The 19,823-nt window shown below is 59.1% G+C and overlaps 4 protein-coding genes across 11 annotated transcripts in view; all 4 read left to right on the top strand.

The window, feature by feature from the left end:
- HOXC10 (homeobox C10) overlaps window positions 1–19,823 on the top strand; it is a 106,371-nt gene that overhangs the window by 31,575 nt on the left and 54,973 nt on the right. The window lies entirely within an intron of this gene.
- The window catches only part of HOXC4 (homeobox C4), a 59,866-nt gene that overhangs the window by 21,902 nt on the left and 18,141 nt on the right, over window positions 1–19,823 (top strand). Inside the window, exon 1 of one of the 4 annotated variants that reach the window (XM_077869785.1) lies at window positions 823–952. The exons of 2 other annotated variants lie outside the window; for them this stretch is intronic. The gene's annotated coding sequence lies outside the window, so the exon portion shown is untranslated. Of the gene's footprint in view, window positions 1–822; window positions 953–2,775; window positions 2,909–19,823 lie in introns of those variants that run through there. One more of the 4 variants, XM_077869786.1, reaches the window with a different exon arrangement.
- HOXC6 (homeobox C6) lies at window positions 823–13,944 on the top strand. 5 transcript variants are annotated; one of them, XM_077869795.1, is made up of 3 exons: window positions 823–952; window positions 11,622–11,967; window positions 12,710–13,944. In XM_077869795.1, the coding sequence occupies exons 2-3, from the start codon at window positions 11,814–11,816 to the stop codon at window positions 13,015–13,017; spliced, it is 462 nt and encodes a 153-aa protein (XP_077725921.1). In that variant the 5' UTR covers window positions 823–952; window positions 11,622–11,813; the 3' UTR covers window positions 13,018–13,944. The 5 variants fall into 5 exon arrangements, with proteins under 5 accessions (XP_077725921.1, XP_077725922.1, XP_077725920.1 ...); XM_077869796.1 differs by lacking the exon at window positions 823–952 and adding an exon at window positions 2,780–2,908; XM_077869794.1 differs by lacking the exon at window positions 823–952 and adding an exon at window positions 4,972–7,548 and having other exon boundaries at window positions 8,121–11,967.
- HOXC5 (homeobox C5) lies at window positions 14,933–19,289 on the top strand. The gene is made up of 2 exons (XM_077869800.1): window positions 14,933–16,788; window positions 17,508–19,289. The coding sequence occupies exons 1-2, from the start codon at window positions 16,335–16,337 to the stop codon at window positions 17,720–17,722; spliced, it is 669 nt and encodes a 222-aa protein (XP_077725926.1). The 5' UTR covers window positions 14,933–16,334; the 3' UTR covers window positions 17,723–19,289.

The following is a 19,823-nucleotide window of genomic DNA, read 5'->3' as shown; positions in this document are numbered from 1 at the left end:
GGGGAAATATTTAGGATTCGGCGCGGCGGAGGGAGGCGGGCGGCCCGCGCGGGAGAGCCAGAGCCGGCCCGCGTCCCCGGCGCCCCCGCGCCCTTCCCGCGCGAGCGGCGGCCGGGCCGTGGCAGTGGGCGCGGGGCGCGCGGGGCGCGCGGGGGGCGCGGGGGGCGCGGGCGGGGCGGGGGGCTCCCTCTCCCGGAGAATTGGGTAAACATGGCGACCGCGGCGCCCATTTGCACACGCTACACAAATGCATCGCATTCCCGGTTGTTTGCAGAAAATTTACAGCTGAGTAATAAAAGTTTACGATCGACTCACAAGTTGGATTGGCCACAAGAAGTCATGTGGATTCCATCCATGAACGTGAACTTTTTATTGTGGTTTGTCCGTTCGGAGCGCTCCGCAGAACAGTCCTCCCCGTAAGAGCCTAACCATTGCCAGGGAAACCTGCGCGGCCGCTCCCTTCATTACCAGTATTATTTTATTTTTTATTAATCTGATTAATAATTATTTTCTCCCCGCATTTAATTTTTTTTCCCTCCCAGGTGGAGTTGCCGGAAGCTGGGGGCACCTGGGGAGGGGGATGGGGGAAGGGGCAGGAGTTGGGGGCGCCTCTCTCTCCCTCCCGACGCCCGGGCCCCCCAAGGGGCAGGAGGCTGCGGGAGCAGGAGTGGAGCCGCGAGCTGCAGAGCCTCCGCCCCTCCCCTCTCCCAGCCTCTCCCTCCTGCCCCCTTCTTGCAACTCCCCTTAATTTTATTTGGCTTTTCGATCATTGGGACTATTCTCTCCTTTTTTTTTTTTTTAAATTTTTAAATTTATATAAAGTGCCCATGTATGTGTGGAGCTGAGACAGGCTCGGCAGCGGCACAGAATGAGGGAAGACGAGACAGAGAGAGTGGGAGAGAGAGAGAGAGGCAGAGAGAGAGAGGGAGAGGGAGAGTGACAGCAGCGCCCGGTAAGTGTTTCCTTATTGGTTCAAATATGTAACTAATGGTCCGTAGCTGGGTGGCGGTTTCGAGATAAGGACAGCAGCGGCTCGTCTCGGTTAGAGAGGAGAGGGGGGCTGGCGAGAGGGGGGCGTGCGGGCCAGCAAGGGGAGGAAAAGTGGGGGTGGGGTGGGGTGGGGTGGGGTGGGGGTGGGGGCCGGGCTGCCAGCCGGTGTCCTGATGTCACCGTGCGCCCCAGCTGGGGTCGGGGGGCTCAAGGCCCGCGCCCGAGGGGCTCAAGGCCGGGGTCTAGGGCGCCGACCCGCTGCGTGGTGCCCACCCCGTCCTTACCTAGGAGGGACCCGCGGCCTCCCGGCTAATGGGACCGGGACGGAGGGGCCCGGAAGCTCAGGCTGCAGGGCCCGAGCGAGCACTGTAGGCCCTAACCATGGCCCCCCGAGCAAAGCCGGCCCCCCCAGCCCCAAACAAACTTCGCACGGCCCCCGCCGGGCCCGCGGCCCCCTCCCTCCCGGAGAGCGCGGCGGCCGAGCTCACACATGCGCAGTGCGGGCCCGGAGCGGGCGGCGGAGCAGGAAGAGCGCGCAGCGAGGCGGGCGGCGGGGCCTGTTAATTGGCAATTAGGGGGGAGGCCGTTGGCTGGTGCGCGTCAGCGGAGGAGGGTGCGCCTGCCCGCCCCGGCTCCCGCCCCCCGCCCCCCCGGAGCGGGCGGAAGGCAGGGAGGTGGCCTGCACTGCGGCGGGGGCGGGGGCCGCGGGGCTCCAAAGCCATCTTGTGCTGGGAGAGCGGGGCCGACGCGCCTTCTCCGCCCGGCGCAGCGCCCCCCACCCCAGCCGCCGCCGCCCTGCCCGCGGTGCCCACCGGGGCACGGGACGGGGACGGGGACGGGGACGGGGACCCGCCTGGGCAGGCCCCGCTGGCTGCGGGCAGGCCCGGGCCTCGCTGGCGAGCCGAGGCAGGGAGCACCCCAGGCGCGCCTGGCCCGAGGGGCGGGGACGTCGGAACGGGGCGGCCCGGAGGGTCCCGGGCGCTCGGGATCTTCCTAATAATTGGTGCTAATGGCGTGTTGTATGGTCTTAACCCGACACATATGGTTTCATAACACAGTGGCTTAATTTCTTCCAAATGTACGTGGCCCTGACTGTGTAGCCGCGTGATAGATGACCCCGCCCTGCTCCCTGGCCTGGGTCCGAGGCCGCCCCCCGTGCGGGTGAGCTTCCGTTCGCAAAGGGCGCCGCACGCGCAACCGCTTCCACGCCCGGGCGGACACGCCCCGAGCCGGGGGCGGGGGGGCGCGCGTGCCCCGGGCGCCCAGGGTCGCGGGCCGGGCGCTGCCCCCGCCGCGGTCCTCCGGGGCGGCCGCGCTCCTCCGCCGAGCCGCGTGGGGGAGGGGAGCGCTCCTCGATTTCCTGTTTCAACCCTGACCCGTCGCCCCGGGGGTCGGCGCTGGGAGAGGGAACCTGTTTTTATCAAATTCTTAAAAACACCATCCGACTGCATTCAAATCAAAGCCCTCGGGGTCCGAGGGGACGGGGACTCTCCCCTCCCCTCCCCTCCCCCGCAGCCCCTTCCCTCCTCCCCTGCCCCCCCAAAAGTCCCGTCTCGCATCCGACATAAAGGCCTCCGAGGTATTCTCTCGGGGGAAGAAATGGCATTTTCTCTCCCCCTTCCACTCCCCCCCCCACGAGGACTTGTGTGTCGGCAGAGGCGTCTGCCGAGGGGCTAATTTCGTTCCTTGTTTACGATCGAGAAAAGCGCTTGGCTTTCCCCAAATGGGCCCAGCCGCCTGCCTGCTCGGCTGCCGCGCGCTCCGCCGCTCCGCGCCCAGGCCGGCCGCCCGGCAGCCACGCGGCCCCGGGGCCCCGCGCAGGGCAGGGGGCGGGCGGGGGCCCGAGGAGGCCCCCACCCCACGCGGAGGCCTGGACGTGGGAGCCTCTCTCCTGGCGTAGTGTGGGAACCGCCGACCGGTGAGGCCTCTATTTCTCTCTTTCGCCTGTATTTTGTCTGCCCCCCACCCCCCACCCCTGCAGATGGCCGGCCCGACTGGGTGGGGGGGCCACGAGCCTCCTTTGTTCACACCCCCGTCTCTCTCTCGGGAAAACAGTTCGGAAGGCCACTCAGGACAGTGGGGATTCACCTGGGATAGTAGAGGGGCCCCCTCCCTTTGGAGGGGTGGGCCTGGCTAAGGCTGGGGTATTGATCTGGGCCCACAGGCAGCTAAAGAGACGGCTGCCGGCCAGATTTCAGGGTGCTAGGGTTCATGGGTGACGGGTTAACGGCATCATCCTGAGGTGTCCTTGCATAATATTTTTCTCGATTGATCTTCTGTCCCTTCCTGGCTAGGGTCCTGCGGTCCCCCATGTCCTTCACCCCCCAAGATCCTCCTCACGAGGCAGAGGGACGCAGAGAAAGCCTGGCAGCAGTTTTCTAGTCCGGCCAGGGGATAAATCCAGCCCTGAACGCCAGCCCCTTCCTTCCCTCCTTACTTTCGATTTTCTTTTCCTTCCTTCTCCCCCACTCTGGTGCTCACACAGGAGCACAAGAGAGGCCATCAGTGGCACCCGCCAGCCTCCTCGTAGGCCAGATTCCCTGTAAACGTGGTCGTTAGTGCAGGAAAGCCCTGGTGTGAGTATCTAATAATAGCCAGGGCCGCTGAGAATAGAATCTGGCCGGAGGACTCTGCACGCCCAGGACTAAAGCTGGCCAGAAGCACTGAATCTGTGGGTCACGTTCTGGCGACGCTCCCTGGAGCCCAGGGCCCCCGGCGTTCCCCCTCGGAGTCCACTCTTTGGGCACCTCAGGCCTGCCCCTTGAAGGCTTTGTCAGCCCTGCCACGGGCTGCAGTCCACGCGCCAGTTCCTAAGCGAAGGGCAAACGGGCAGAGCAGACCCTTTCTCTCCCTGGTCTGACAGTTGTGATCCCTACAAAGAATGCACCCTTGTTTGGAGAAGGCGGCCTGGTTGGGGTGGCTGTTGTGTTCCAAAACCAGGCTTCGTAGCTTTATACACTTATTATGTCCGGGCTCAAATGTACAGACTCCGACTTATGCGTGAATATATACAGACTCATATTTCCTCGGTGGTTAATTGTATAGCACCATGCTTGTCCTCGCTCAAACACCGTTTTATGTGCATGCAAAATTTTGTTAGTTGGGATTGGGCTCAGGGAGGCAGTGGGTGCACCCAGCAGACCCTCTCTGGGCACGCTCTCCTGGGAACGTGTGTGTGCGCGCGCGTGTGTGCTGGAATCGGAGTATGCGGGTTGCAGGAACCAACGGATGCCACGAAGGCTTTCTCGGACCTTCTTGCCTTCACTGTCCAAGCAGCTGGGCTGGGGCAATAGTGAATCCCTTCTGCTTTCTCTCCACCCACCCCCCAACCCAAACCCCAAACTTAACCAGCTCAGAGGCCGTTTACCAGGGGAGCCCTGTCGTGTTGCCAGTGAGTTTTGTGGGGAACTCTGTGGGTGAGGTGGGTCTCTGCGCAGTTCTGCGCGGCTGGCTAGGCCCTGGCGCTCCAACGTGGCTGGGACAGTGAAGGGGATCTGAGTGGTCAGGAAGGTGGCCTCTGGGCCGAGGCCGAGGCAGCCGCTTGGAGAGGCTGGTGCAGAAGGCGAGACAGAAGGGGCAGGGGTGCGGAGAAGGTCTGGCTCCCACTCCGCACCCCAGGTTCGCCTGCGTGACTGTGGGGGCCGCTGAGGGGCCCTCTAGGCGTCCCCAGAGCCCCGGATCTGGGGACTGGTGGCGCCTGTTTCAGTTGTCCCGCGTCGCAAGCGGCCGGGGAGGAGGCTGCGGCCGGGGTGGCTGGCGGGGCGGCCGGGCTCCAGCCTCCCCCGGGCCTCTCCCGCCGCCGGTGGGGCGCAGGGCCCGGTACCGTCGGAGCAGAGCGGTGAGGGGACGCGGGCCGGGCCGGCCGGTGCGGCTGCAGCACTGCCTGGGCCGCCAGGTCGCTCCAGGCCCCTTCGACCTCGGCCCGCCGGGCCTGGGGGCGGCCTCCGGGGTGCTGGGGTGAGCTGGCCCCGGGCGGTGCCCCTCGGCGGCCCGCGGCCTCCGGCTCGGTGGCGGCCGCCCCCTGTTTATTGTGTCTGTGGGTTGTTTACTTGTTTTGTCTGCTGCCACCCTGCGTCGGAAACCCGCCAAACCAGCAAACTCACCCAGGAGAACAAAGTGCGGCGCTGCCCGAGCTCCCTCCCCTTCCCGGCACCCTGCTCCGCCGCCTCCGCCCTCGCTCTCCCTTCCCCGGGGGAGGAAGCGCCAGCGTCCTGGAACAGGGCAGCTGTTTATAGGGGTGGGGAATTATGGGGACACCATAAACCTCCGGGTGTCCTGGTGCTGGAGAGACTCCGAGCCGCCTTCCCCTCGCCCCGGGCTTTTCTTCCTTCCCCCTGGCAACTGCCTGGCCGAGGGGGCCACAGTCGAAGCCGAGGCCCCCTCGCCCCAACTCCTCCACGCCTTTCTGCAGGAGTTTTCTGAGACACAGGTTGTTGGGTTTTAAATCAGGGTAATGGTGGCAGATTCATAAAACTAGATAAAGCATGTCGTTCCCCCCCGCACCCTCCCTTCTCCTCGACCCCCCAAAATAGCAGTGAATTTAAGCAAATCCTACAAAATTAAATTGCCCCTTCGCTAAAGATCCTATAAATCTCCAGGCCCGCCAGGTGTAGAGTCGGAGAGGCCGCTGTTCGCCTCTAATTTTGCTCCCGGCTATCAAATCTAAAAGAGTATCATCGAAGTAAGTAATATTCTCGTTTCTGAAATTAATTCCCCCCTCCCCATCTCTCTCTCTCTCTTTTCGCCAGCGCAGATTAAATGGTTCTCTCAGATCCCCAAACAATAAAGGATAAAATTATTTATAGGGAAATGAGGACGATGTTTCACTGTTGGCTTATTGTTCCAGAGCATAATAACATTTTATTTGCAAGTGGGAGAACTTAGGCCAGGGGGGGATAATGGGGGAAAGGAAAAGAAGTGCGGAGTGGCAGGGCACCCTCCCCCCCCCCCAGAACTCCTCCTGTATATAACTTCTATGACATTTACAATTTCCTCATGACAACTCACTGTGACGTCATAAATGCTGTGCTCCTGAATTTTACAATTCTCATAAACCTCCAAAGTGGGTCCACAGTGCTTATGTGGAGGGCTGTAAGAAAAGCCAGGAAGTTGGGGGTCCTTTGGCCCCATTCTGGGGGCCAGAAATATTCTAAATATTATTCTCCTCGTTCTTCATTTTTCCTCCTTGGCCAACCAGGGCCACTTGCGTCTCCTCCCTGAAATGTCACTCAGCATCTGAGTTCCCTCCCCATTCCCAGTGGGGATAAGGTACCGCGTGTCCGAAGGCTCTCTGGCGTGCCCTCTCTTCCTTGGGACAGAGATGGGGTGCGTGGGGACCAGGACCCCCAAAGCCAGAAAAGACTTCTTCCAAAGGGAGCCCAGAGGCGCTCAGGGCTGAGTGGGATGGTACAGAGACGCTTGGGGTCTGCTTTACTTTTCAAGCTCCGGTTAGTGAAGTGAATTGAGAAGCTAAACAACTGCCATGGTGGGAGTCTGTGTCTGCTGAGGGTAGCAGCCCCAAGTGGAGTGGTGGTAAAGAAAGGTCAGGCGGAAGTCTGGAAAGAGAGAAGGAGGAGAGAAAATATGACGTGAGTTAGCAGAGCCTCTCCACGTACCTTCCTTCTCTGTTTAATTGCACATAAAGCAGAAGCAGCTTGGGCAGCCTCGCAACCTCTTGGCTCAAAAGAGAATTTGCCAGCCCAGGCCTGAAAGGTGTTTGGGGCAGTTAGTTCTCAGGCGCCTGATGTGCCCCATCTGGCCTCATCCCCCTTCGCCCCTCCCTGCTGACCCCCAACTCCATTCAGCTGGCCAGCCTGGGCCTTGTCCCCGGAATATCAGCACCCCCAAATGGGATGCATTTCCGGGTTGGATGTGTCAGATTTCACCTTTCTGCAAGCGCCTCCAAGCCTGAACTTTGAGACTTAGGAGAAACATTCTGTTTTGGAATGCAGTGTGTGTGTGTGGGGAGGCGTCCCCCACCCTTCCTGTGAGAAGCTGGAGGTGAGCTATGCTTTGGTGTCCCCAAGCAGACCCAGTTCCCCGCATTCAGGTTCTCTGGCGGACTTGGAGACTCTCCTTGCACTCCTTTAACTCCGGGTTCTATGGAGATCAAAGGAACTCCTACACAAATCACTGGGCATTTGGAGTAGGATTTAGTTTTTTAAATTTTTAAGTTAAAAAGGTGTCTACTCATAAGCCAGTCGGGCCACCCGAGCAATAGCTCTAGAACAGCAAAGCCTTAACCAAACAGTGCGACTGTAAGGTGAGCTGAACAATTATTGAAACTGGGCTTTCTCCGCAAGAGGGATTTCAGCCCCTGCCCAGTGGCGCAAAGGGTGCTGGTTGGGCAACCGCCCTTCCCCTGCTCTCAAAATCAAGAATTGGCAGGGGTGAGTCAGGCGGCTGCTGTGGCTTCCAGGCAGCCAAGCGCCCAGGCCGAGAGCGCCGAGTCCTGCGGCTCCGGTGTCCAGGTCCTTGAGCAGCCTCCGGAGGCGCCGAGCTGTGGTTGGTGGCGCCGGCAGGCAGGAGTGGAGTGTGTGTATCTGTGTGCAAGGCTGGGTGAGTCACAGACATCTGCGCAGAGTTGGGGGATCTAGGGAAAGAGAGAAGACTAGCAAAACACCCACTAGCCAGGACCTCTGGAAAAGACTGTCCCCCAGCAAAAATTCCAGATCTCCTCCTCCTCGCTGCAGATCCCCTTCCTCAAGAAAGTACTATGTTTCCCAGGGCAGGGTGGAGAGGAAAGGCAGGCAAGGTGAGGCCTGCCCACGAACCCCTTCCCAGCCAGAGTCCAGGCACACCCACCCGCTCCCCCGTTCAGAGCTACACAGGCCCCCAGCCCCTGCCCTGGAGCAGGTTAAGGCTGGGGTAGGAGCGCTTGACTCATTCTGCGAGACCTTCGAGTGCGCAGCCTCCAAAGCACCCCTTAGCCTTGGGGACTCCAGGCCAGTGACTGCCCCCCAAGCAGGCCCGTGGCGCCTGCAGCAAGTTCCACTCCTGTAATTAGCGCTCATGAGAAGCATGTGTTTGGGGCTGAGGAGATGGGGGGACTGGAGCAGCGAGCGGCAACTTTCCCCCTTTATTCCTCTTCTGTGTTTTTTGAATTCTGTTTTCGAATCCACTAATTACAGCTCCGAAAGCGAAAATCTGCTCTGCCGCCAAACCCCCTCGGAATGCCTGATTCCGGAGGCCCAAGGGGCAGAGCAACTCGGAGACCTGCGGGCCTGATGGGGGTGTTCTCTGATTGCTCTAGGCTTGTTTTATAGAAACAAAGAACAAGTCCCCCCCTTCCCAGAACTTGTGCATATTTACAGAGCTCAACTGCAGTTTTAATAAAACATCTGTTCTTGCTTCTGCTGATGAGTTTCCATAATTGTTTTCAGACAAATTTAACAGGAAAATATAAATATATTTAGAAAAACCCAAGTCCCAGCTATCCCCCCATAGACAGCCGTTCTTTCGCCAAAAAGATAAAATTAACATAAAATGAGAAAAGGAAAATATAATCCAATGGAGGGAAGATCGGGTTCATCTGACCTGCTCTCCCCCCTTGGAGCGAATCCTTCCAGCAAATTTCAGCTGCATAATTAAAGACCAGACTGAAAGAAGGAGGCTCCTTTTCTCAGGATGGAAGGTGATGGGGGAAGAGTATGTTGGGAATTAATTTTGCCGAAAATCTTTAAGTAGTGGGGGAATTTATTTGTATTTCTGCTTCCTCTTCTCTCCCCCTTCCAGCATTTCTGCCTCTTTCCCCCAGCAGCTGGTTTCTGTTCATTATAAATCGGCGAGACCTTTCAGTCTCTGCCCTCTGTTTAGGGACGTAATAAAACACTTAACTTTCCGGGGCTGAGACTTACATTCTGCTCCTCAGGTCGCCCACCCCCGCGCCCACTACTTTTAGGCCCCAAAGGAGACTATCCCCAACTTTGGGGGCCCCTTGCCCCTCCAGACTTTGTTTAGGAGGGGCTCAAGGAAACCCAGGCATCCTTGCTGGGGAGCTGCAGCACATGCTTCCCCAGAAGCCCCTTCTTTCTCCCAGGGTCCTTCCTTCCCCCACCCCCCACGAAAGAGATTTTAAAAATACATAGAAAATCAACACTCACTGAAAGTGAAACCTCATTAAGACATCCTATCTTCCATCATTCAATTTGTTGTACATTGCAACAATTTAATATCTTGAAGGAAATATCACTGACATGATTTATCCCTCTAGCAATCTCTCTGAAATGGGGGGGGGGGGATGGAGGGAATTTACTCTCTCTTCCGGCCTGCTCTACGTGTTACTCTGCTACCCTTAGGGCAGAGAAGAGGCTGGGGACTCAGAGCGGCTACTTGTGTCCAGGGTCCAGGGGTGCGCCGACCTGTTTCTTAGCTCAGCCCCCTGGGTCTCGCCCCCCCTCCCCCCCAGTTCTTTCTCGCTCTACCTCTTGCCCTCCAGGGGGCCTGGAGCCCCAGCCAGCTGTTGAAAGCCTCTGTCCAGGCATGCCATGAATTCGAAGACAGCTGGATTCTAGAGCAAAAAGCAAGTCACGCTGGTGTCTGTGTTTATGTACCTGCCATGTCACCCCCAAACGAGACAACTCATCTCAAAATTTCTTTCTTAACTTGGAACCCTCCTCTACCCTTTCACTTTTATCTCCTTGAGCAGAAGAAAGTATGGTCCAAAGAGGAGGAACCTTGATAATTACAGGGGTCTTTCCCCCCACCCTCTTAAATACCAACAATTTCCCCTCCTTTCTGAAGGATTGGGGCTGCACTTTTAAAAGCCAACACAAATTGTCCGGCAGGAAGACTCTTCAATCCCCTAACGAGGTTCATGTATTAGCTAACATGTTGTCTCCACCAGCTCCTACACACTGTCTGCTTTTGGGTTCGAAACTTTATTTTTCCCCCCTAGCGACACTCCAGGGAAACCTTAACGTTACAGAAGATGAATAAACGAGTTTTTTCCCAGCGTAGTCCCGTTTATGGCTTTATTGCTACCCATTGATTACTCCGCTTTGTTACACAGAAGGAAAAGATCATAAAATCCGGCGACATCCGGGTTCTTGTTATAGCCAGCCCCCCCCCAAAATGGTGAAGAGAAAATATGAGCTTGCCCTGCTCCCGTCGCTAGCCCCACCGCCCCCTCTTTGTCAACTCAGAGCATTCTCAGCCTATGTCACGATATCAAATCAAGTTTGGGTTAATCAGGAGAAAAACCCCATCTGCACACCTTCCGCAGCTTCAGTCCGCCCACTGCCTCAGAGCCTGGAACTCAGCTGCCTTTTCCTACCCTTCTCTTCCCTTTTCTCGGCCCCAAGGTGGAGAGAAAATGGGGGGTAGGGGCTGCTGGGAGGCCCGGCTGCACCAGGTGAGGCTGGCCCTGGAACGAGAGCTCCCCAGGAGCCCCTTGCTGGACTCTCCCCAGCCCCAGGGCTCAGGTCCAGGGGTGCCTCCCTTGGCTGGGGGCTCCTGCCTTGTGCAGGGGCTTGAGCCTGCAGGACGCTAACTGCCCTTCAGAGCCCCACCAGCCTTCCCTCTCTGCCTGGATCCTATGTGAATCACCCCACCAGCCCTCGCTGGCTCCAAATCATAAATTCTCACCAACATAAACAGGAGTTGATGTGTCTAGAAAGACTCTCAGAGTTCTTTCTTCTTCCTTCCTTTCTTCCTTTCTCTCTCTCTCTCCCACCTTTTACTTCTCTCTCTCTCTTTCCTATTGTATTTTTATACATGTTCCCTTTTTGGCAGAAATGCTGCAAGGGTTTCCCCCAAAAAGGGTGTTCTGAGGGGCAGAAGGGGGCTAAGAGGAAGAGGGAGCAAATACATGGCCCCTCTGCCCCCTTCAGCTCTGCCACTGTACCCTGAGGTCTCATCTTTCCCCCTCAGACCTGCTTGCTCCCCATATCCCCCCTGACACCTCAGACTGTCAGCCACGCTCTCCTTCCTCTGAGCACCACGTTTTGTGCAGTTTCTGTGTACTTTTGATTTTTTTTTTAATTATTGGGGGGAAAAATACTGATCTAGTGATGAGAACTCACTCCATGGAGGGTCAAGCTAGGATTTCCTGTAGGATTTCTGGGGATTTCCCCTGAGCTGGGAAGGGGCTCTTCCCATGGAGAAATCAGGACATAATTTTAGAAGGGGTGGGGGAGATAGAAAAGATGAAATCAGATTGGAAATAGAGGGATTTCTCCAGACCTGGCTCTGGCCACAGCACAGCAAAGTTAGCTGGGACTGAGAGATCTCCCAGCAGTGCAGCTCTTCTTCCTCGGGCCCCAAGGCCCTGCTGATGCCTGCTTACCGTCCTTCACCTCCAGATCAGTTCCCTAACATATATGTTTTTTAAAAAGAAATCCAAGTCTTACTTTCAAAGCACACACTTAGTCTCAACTAGGGAATCAACAGAAGCAGAAGCGATTTTTTTCCCCCTTCTTGACATCTGGCTTGCGATTGGCTGGAAGGGGGTCAGCTGACTTTGTCATTTTGTCTGTCCTGGATTGGAGCCGTCCCTATAACCATCTAGTTCCGAGTACAAACTGGAGACAGAAATAAATATTAAAGAAATCATAGCCCGACCAGGTAAAGGCAAAGGGATGAATTCCTACTTCACTAACCCTTCCTTATCCTGCCACCTCGCCGGGGGCCAGGACGTCCTCCCCAACGTCGCCCTCAATTCCACCGCCTATGATCCAGTGAGGCATTTCTCGACCTATGGAGCAGCCGTTGCCCAGAACCGGATCTACTCGACTCCCTTTTATTCGCCACAGGAGAATGTCGTGTTCAGTTCCAGCCGGGGGCCGTATGACTATGGATCTAATTCCTTTTACCAGGAGAAAGACATGCTCTCAAACTGCAGACAAAACACCTTAGGACATAACACACAGACCTCAATCGCTCAGGATTTTAGTTCTGAGCAGGGCAGGACTGCGCCCCAGGACCAGAAAGCCAGTATCCAGATTTACCCCTGGATGCAGCGAATGAATTCGCACAGTGGTGAGTTTTACAGCTCCGAGATATAAATTAAATAAACTGAACTGGCTTTATGACCGGCTTCCCTAGAAGAACGGGCGGAGAGAGTTTTTTATGGCCCCATAAAAACAATCACGCTCGTCTCCTCGCCGACGCCGAGACAGGGCCCCCTCTTCTGCCCCTCTGCTCGCCTCCCGCTCGCTGAGGCTCGCTCGCTCGCAGGGGCCTGGCCCCCTCGGGCCCTGGCGGATTGGAGGGCTCCCAGGCAGGCCGAGGGGGCAGGGACGGGGCAGGGGGCCAGGGGCGGGGGCGGGGTGGGGGAGCCCCCCCAAGTCAGGCTGAGGAGCAGGGAGGGGGCAGAGAAGTGGGGAGAAGTTTGCAGGGAGCTGGGGCGCTGGGGGAGGTGGGGGCGCCCAGTTGTTGAGCAATGGGGCCCTCACTCCCCACTGTTGGGGGTTTTTCCAAACCCAGTTTTTAGACTTCCAGCTTTCTGCCTGGTTCTTGCCCCCCCTCCCTCCCCGCCTCCCCCCCTCCCTGCCTCCCCTTTCTTTGGGACACTCACCCACCAGCGTAGGGGGGACTGGATGGAGTTGGGACCCTGGCTGTGCCCCCAGTGGGGGTGGGGCAGGGCAAGAGGGAGAAGGCTGGAGCCCGGGGCCCGGGAGCCGCTGGCCACGCTGGGCGGGTCAGGACCTTGCCAGGCGCGGCCGCCCACGGAGGACGCCTTGCTGACGGTTCTCAGTGTGTTCTGTGCCCGGATCTCTAGGGGTCGGCTACGGAGCGGACCGGAGGCGCGGCCGCCAGATCTACTCGCGGTACCAGACCCTGGAACTGGAGAAGGAGTTCCACTTCAACCGCTACCTAACGCGGCGCCGGCGCATCGAGATCGCCAACGCGCTCTGCCTCACCGAGCGCCAGATCAAAATCTGGTTCCAGAACCGGCGGATGAAGTGGAAAAAGGAGTCCAACCTCACGTCCACGCTCTCGGGGGGCGGCGGAGGGGCCGCGGCCGACAGCCTGGGCGGAAAAGAGGAAAAGCGGGAAGAGACAGAAGAGGAGAAGCAGAAAGAGTGACCAGGACTGTCCCCGCCGCCCCCTCTCCCTCCTTCTCCCCTGCAACCCCCCCCCTCCAATTCCCTGCTAATCACACACTCTGTATTTATCACTGGCACAATTGATGTGTTTGGGGTCCCTAAAACAAAATTAGGGACTCAGATATGGACCTGAAAGTCAACTCTGGACCCCCTCCCTCGCCGCACAAACTCTTTGACCACGCGCCTCCTCCTCCTCCTCCTTCTCCTCCTCCTCCTCCTCCTTGCTCCCTCGCTAGCTCGTTCTCGGCTCGTCTGCAGGCCCCTTCCCCCCGCCCAGGCCTTGGGGGCTCGTCCCTGAACCTCGCTTCACACTCCACAGATGGCCCTCCAAACGAGGACTCGGCCCCCACCCCCTCGGCGCCCCCACCCCCGCCCCTGCGCGGAGAGCAGCTCCCGGGCCAAGGCCTCCGCTCCCGGGCCTCAGGGCCCGGCCTGGCAGCCGCGAAGGCCGGGAGGCCCAAGGAGGGCGCGTCGTGGCCCCGCAGCAACCCCCAGGGCCTCCCCGCAGCCCCTGCCCGGCCCCTCTGCCCCAGCAAGTGCCCGGCCCAGGCAAATTGTATTTAAAGAATCCTGGGGGGGTCATTATGGCATATTACAAACTGTGACCGTTTCTGTGTGAATATTTTTAGCTGTATTTGTGGTCTCTGTATTTATATTTATGTTTAGCACCGTTCCGTGTTCCAAGCCCATCCTAAAAGGGGGAAAACAAAACAAAAAAACAAAACAAAAAAAAAAAAAAGAGGGAAAATCACAAAAAGGGAGGAAAAAAAAGTGAATGACGTTTGTTTAGCCGGTAGGAGAAAAAAGAAATAAATTTAAAAAAAATCCCCTCGTGTTACCCTCCTGTATAAATCCGACCTCTGGATCCGTTCTCGAATATTTAATAAAACTGATATTATTTTTAAAAGTGGATATCGGGGATTTCTGTTAATTCGCTCGTGCGCCGGCCCGGGGCGAAAGTTGGAGCAGGCTCCGCGTCCGCCGCCGCCTGCAAGCCCCCAGCCCCCTGCGCTCGCCTCTCCCGGGAGGCGGCGGGGGCGCAGGCCTGCAGGGGCGCAGGGGCGCAGGGGCGCAGGCCGGGCCTCCCGGGCTCGGGGACGCGCTGGGGGGCTTCCCCGCGGAGCAGCGCACTCACCCCGCAAAAAAGGCCGCAAAGGATCTCGCTGGGGGTGGGGGAGGCCTGGGCTGCTCGCCTGGGTCTGCAGCCCGGCACAGGCCTTCCTTCCTGCCCGGGGAGGCCTGGGGTCCTGGGCGGGTGAGCCCCGCGCCCCCAGGGCCAGGAGGGAACCCGCTCGGGCCCGCGCCCCGCGGCGAGCAGCCCCCGGCCCGCGCCAGGCCGACTGTTGCGAGCCGTGGCGGAGGCGGCGGGAGCCGAGGGCCGGGAAGAGCGCGGCTCCGAGCCCTTCGGCGCGGCCCGAGCGACGCGGGGACATGTCGGGAGAGAAAGCCTGGAAACTGAGCCTGCGCTGGGGCGCCTGGCAGGCCTGGGACAAAATCCCTCCTTCCCAGGGCCCGGCCCGGGTCGGGCCCCTCGCTCCTCCGCCTCCCCAGCCTCCCCGGCCCCGCGGCGGGGGCGCAGCCGGACCCCGACCTCGCCAGCTCGGGCCTGGTCTCCTTCGGCCCAGCCGGAGAAACCCGAGTGGGCCGGGGGGAGCGAGGAGGGGCTCTCCCGCAGGGAAACAATCCGCCAGAGTTTTCCAGACCTTCCAGATCCCCGCCAGCGCCCCCTCCAGCGCCTCCGCCGGCGGGGGGGCAGGAGGGGGCTTCTCCGGGCAGGGGCGGGGATTTCCTGGGGAGAGGCAGGCAGGAAAGACTGAGACGTGGGGCTAGGGGAGGGGGTCGGGACGGGGGCGGGAGGCTGCGGAGCCCCTGGCCTCGGGCTGCCAAGGTGGCCCAGGCTGCGGCCCTGCCCACCTCCTGCACCCCCCCCCCCCAAGCCAGGTCCTTCCCACGCCTTCAGACAGCTCGGAAATTGCTCTCCTGTGGACCTTCTGTATCTGGGTCCCTGAAAACCTGTTCCAGAGGCCTTTTCCAAAAAGGGCACAAAACAGGCCTCTGCCTCTGCCCTGCTCATATGATACCCGTGGAGGCTTCAGGCTTGCTTCTGCATGCCCTCAACGAACATCTATTTTCTATCCCAAATATGTGGCAGAGGTACCACGTGAGGGTCACACACAGGCATGCAGAGCAGTCCTCCAAGCCCATTGTGTCTGATGCTACACACACACACACACACACACACTCTCTCTCACTAGGTGCCACTCTGGGGTCCCAGGATGCTGAGGTCTACTCAGCTCCCCCTACACATCCTCACCTCCAGGCTCATCCCAGACTTCCCAGCACTCTCAGCTTCCTGACCCTCCTCCCCCCGCCATCCAGTTCTGCTCACTCAGGACCCCCCTCCCCTGGCAGGCATCTTGTCATCTTGTCCACCTCCCCAGGGACTGGGTTCCCTTCCCCACGCTGACAGTCACCTCCTCAGCAGTAGCAGGGCCTTGGGGCCTCCAAGGAGAGGGGCCCTCCACCCTTGGTTGGGAGAACCTGGGATAAATCCCGTGGGATCTCCAACCTGGGCACACTCCCCCCCAACACACACACACACACACACACACACACACACAGACACACACCCCTAAAATCTCCTTTTCCTCAGCCATTCTTGAAGATCGAAAGACTCTGGGTGTGGGGAGGACGGGGCTATCCGCTAGTGCTTGCACCCTAAGCAAGACCTCATCTTTCCTTAAAATTAAAGACAATTTAAAAGGCCATTTCAAGGGTTTGTTGCAGCAGCAGCAGCAGCAGCAGCAGCAGCAACCAGCCTTCTCTACAGGGTAGAAAATCCAGCGGTCTGAAGGCGGGCACACAAGCCAGGCTGCAATCCCCCCAAGTAGGCACCGGGTGTCGCTGTGGGCTCGTTGTCCCGGCTACCCCCCAATTCCAAGAACCATTTTTTTCTCCCCCTTCTCTCTCTCTCTCTCTCTCTCCCTCTCTCTCTCTTTCTCTCTCACTCCCTCTCCCCCCTTGGTTGGGCTTTGCCAACATATCAAGATGCGTTTCGCCGGCTTCCATCACTAACCTCCCGGAGGTCATCAAGCCAAATTTATGAGTGGCCGCTCGAGTCACGTGACTCTATTTAAGGCTCCCTTATTTGGGAAGAGCGCATAGGATAAAGAAAGAGATATCTCCACCTATAAATTGTGCACTTTGGAGAACAAAAAACCCCTCAACTTCAAAGAGTCACAAATCACCCTTAATCAAAAAGGGTGCAGAAAATTTTTTTTTTGGGCCCTCCCCGCCATGAGCTCCTACGTAGCCAATTCATTCTATAAGCAGAGCCCCAATATCCCTGCCTATAACATGCAAACTTGTGGGAACTATGGATCGGCCGCAGAGGTGCAGGCATCCAGGTACTGCTACGGTGGATTGGACTTAAGCATCACTTTCCCACCGCCTGCGCCTTCCAACTCTCTCCACGGGGTAGACATGGCAGCCAGCCCCCGGGCTCACCCCGACCGCCCCGCCTGCAGCGCCGCGGCCGCTCCGGGACACGCTCTGGGCAGAGACGAAGCGGCTCCTCTGAACCCCGGGATGTACAGTCAGAAGGCGGCTCGCCCAGCGCCGGAGGAGCGAGCTAGGAGCACTGGGGAGATCAAAGAGGAGCAGGCGCAGACAGGGCAGCCCGCCGCCCGGAGCCAGCCACCGGCCCCGCCACAGATTTACCCGTGGATGACCAAACTGCACATGAGCCACGGTAAACTTTAGGACTTCATTTTGCGCGCTCGGGTCCGCCTGGGTTTTATAGGCCATGCGGGGCAAATAAAGAAAAAAAAACCTGCGGCCATAAATTTTACGATCCAGGCATCAATGGCTCGTAAAACTGTCCACTAAAAGGCTTAGAGGCTGTGTGCGCCCAAATTTACGACGACATAATTGGATCATAGGAACAAAACGTGTATAAAAGGCAATATTCAATTTTTGGGGGAGAGGGAGGGAGTTAAAAAAATAGAGGGATCTGAAGGGTGAGGAGCGCGGGGCTGCAGAGCGGGGATCCCCCCCGAGGCTCCCTCCCTCCCTCCCCCGTGCAGCCGGCGCCCGGCCTGGGCCGCTCCGGAGGCTTCCAGCGACTCGGGAGGGGCGGGAGGGGGGTCCCCGGAGCTCGGTCTCGAGGGTGCTTATTGTTCGGTCCGAGCCCGGGTCTCCCTCTCCCCCCAGCCCTCAGCCCCTACGGCTGCAGAGTGAAGGCTGCGGTGCAAAGTTCCTGCCGGGCCGAGGCGCCTCTCCCGGGCGGGCCGGGCCGGGCTGCACCGGGCTGCGCCGGGCTGCGATGGGCCGGGCCCGCCTGCGGCCCGCGGGGCCTGTGCCGGCCGCTCCGGGCTCCCTGCGGCCGGGGTGGGGGCCTGGGCCGGGGCGGGCCGCTGGGGCGCTGCTCCCTATTCACCCCTCCCTGGCTTGGGGGGGCTTCTATTCCAGAGACGGACGGCAAGCGGTCCCGAACCAGTTACACGCGCTACCAGACTCTGGAACTGGAAAAAGAATTCCACTTTAACCGCTACCTCACTCGCCGCAGGCGCATCGAGATCGCCAACAACTTGTGTCTCAACGAGAGACAGATCAAGATCTGGTTCCAGAACCGCAGGATGAAGTGGAAGAAAGATTCCAAAATGAAAAGCAAAGAGGCTCTCTAGAGGCGGGGGGGCCCCCCCGCACACAGCGCCCCGAGCCCGCTTTCCTCCCCGCGCCTTTCCTCCTCGGGTTTCCTCTCTCTGTGTCTGGGGCACGGCCGGGCGGCCGGGCACCGGCTCGGCCCCGCAGACAAAAGCGCTTCCCCCGGCTTCCCGCACCCTCGCCCCTCGCCCAGCCCAGGGCCCGGCGGGGCGGCCCGGGCTCCCTGCGTCCTGGCGGCCCGGCCCGGGCTCAGGGCGAGCTCCGCAGGCCTGCGGTGCCGGGGCTGCCGCGAAGGCCCAGGGCCGGGCGGCCTCTCCGGCTTCCCCCCGGCGCCGCCCGGCCGCGTGAAGGGGGGCCCCGGGCGCCCCAGGCCCCGCGGCCCGACCCCTCGGCCTCCCCTGCCCTTTGTTCCCGGCTTAGGCCGGCGAGAGTGGTTGTGCTTGGCCGGGTCGGCGCCGGACTCGGGGTGCTTCCGTGTAGCGACTAAACTCCACGTTCGGTCTTTAAATGATTTGCATATGAAAGGGGGGAGATGACTGAAGGCCCGCCTAGGGCCCCCCGGTTGCCCTAGGCTCTCCAAACCTTCTCAGCCACCCCTCAGCCCCGTAACGTCTCCAGCCTGCGCCCTCTGCATGCCCTCTCAGGCCCCCCCGCCTCAGCTCACCAGCTAGCTCAGCTCTGGGGGTTCCCTGCCACTGGACCCCAGCAAGCAGTCCCAGAGGCTCCTGGCTGCCCACTAGTCCCTGCCACGACTCTGTGCCCTCCTGCCCCATCGCTGTTGTCCAACTATTTATTGACTCCAGGTCTTTCCTGAAACTATATTTTGTCATATCAAATAAAGACAAAGAGAGAACAGGACCAAAGACGCAGCGGTCCTCTCTGTTGGGGGCATGTATTGGGTAAAAGCGTCTAAATGGGCTATGGGACATAGGAGAGGCCCACAGCCTCTCGGCCTCTTTGTAAAAAAAAGAATTTTTAGGGACTTCTAGAGGGATTGAGGGCAGGGAGGTGAATTTGACCTCCTTTCCAGATCCCTGGTTCCCAGAATGGCCTTTGCGGGAAAAGGGGTGGGGGTGGGGGCATCTAGCTTGTGTGGACTGGCTCTTCCCGTGATGTGGCTCTCCGGGGCTTTCAGGCCTCTGCGCCCCATTCCCACCTTGGCTGGGTAGATCTGAGGCCTCTAGACTGGCACCAGCCCCATTGCATGCCAGGGCTAATCTGCAGGGACGGGGGGCTCCTTGGTTCTCAGACTCGGGCCCTTCTGGGCCTCTGAAGATCTCTCCCAGGGCTAGGTGGTCTTTGAGAGACCTTGCTGGACATAGAGGGAAGGCTGCCATTTGGTCCCAGAAAGAGTTGGTGCTGCTTGGTGAAGGGGTCTGGGGAGCTGGAGAAGGTGTGTCTCTGCCTTTTATGATACTGGGGGAGATGGGAGGAAGGAGGGCAACCCACAGTGTACCTGCCTGGCAAGAAACGTTCAGACTGTTCCCCTCACTTCTAGGGCCTAAGGCTATGCAGGACAATTAGCTGGGCAAGGAGCTGCATAGACTGGTGCCTGAGTCCTGTCTGTTTGCCATCATTTGTCTCACTCTCTGGGATTTTGTGTGGAGGGGGAGGGTGGGCTAAAGGGAAGGGGGGGGAGGCAGATAATTCAGGTGGTGCCGAGGCTGGCTGAGGCCCACGCTCTGCTCTGCTCCAGGCTCCTGGGATGGGATGGGGGAGGAAGTACTTTATAGGAGAAACAAATGTGGGAAGGGTCCATAAAACTTTACTGCATTTCCTCTCCCGCCTCCCACAACGGGGTGATTTCCTGGAGCCAAGCCTAGGCCCCCCACACTGGGGGAGGGTGCGGTTCAGGAGCTGGGCTAGGAGGCTGCTCTTGAAGCCAAGAGGGAGAGGGAGCAGAGAGACTCTGGGGAGGGGCAAGGGGAATATTTATGATTATTAATGCTGATGCTCCTAGGATTTATTATAAGGACTGACTTCTCTGCATCCCACTGCCTAAGCTATCCATCTGTCATTTTTTTTAAACCCGAGAGTCTGTCCTCACCCCGTGCCTCGCATGTAGGAGGTCTCAACACATGTTTATTGATCTGTGCCCATCGCGACACCCTTCCCTCGCAC

This window comes from Canis aureus, chromosome 25, assembly GCF_053574225.1.
Source record: "Canis aureus isolate CA01 chromosome 25, VMU_Caureus_v.1.0, whole genome shotgun sequence".
Classification (NCBI taxonomy): Eukaryota; Metazoa; Chordata; class Mammalia; order Carnivora; family Canidae; genus Canis; species Canis aureus.
The sequence above is the reverse complement of the archived record's forward strand: the minus strand, read 5'-3'. Positions and strand labels throughout refer to the sequence as shown.

Excerpts from the sequence above, each read along its gene's own strand:
- HOXC6 (XM_077869794.1), top strand. The coding sequence starts at position 11,568 with ATGAATTCCTACTTCACTAACCCTTCCTTATCCTGCCACCTCGCCGGG. Across the intron at positions 11,968-12,709 it reads GCGAATGAATTCGCACAGTG|GGGTCGGCTACGGAGCGGAC; the intron begins GTGAGTTTTACA and ends CCGGATCTCTAG.
- HOXC5 (XM_077869800.1), top strand. The coding sequence starts at position 16,335 with ATGAGCTCCTACGTAGCCAATTCATTCTATAAGCAGAGCCCCAATATC. Across the intron at positions 16,789-17,507 it reads CAAACTGCACATGAGCCACG|AGACGGACGGCAAGCGGTCC; the intron begins GTAAACTTTAGG and ends CTTCTATTCCAG.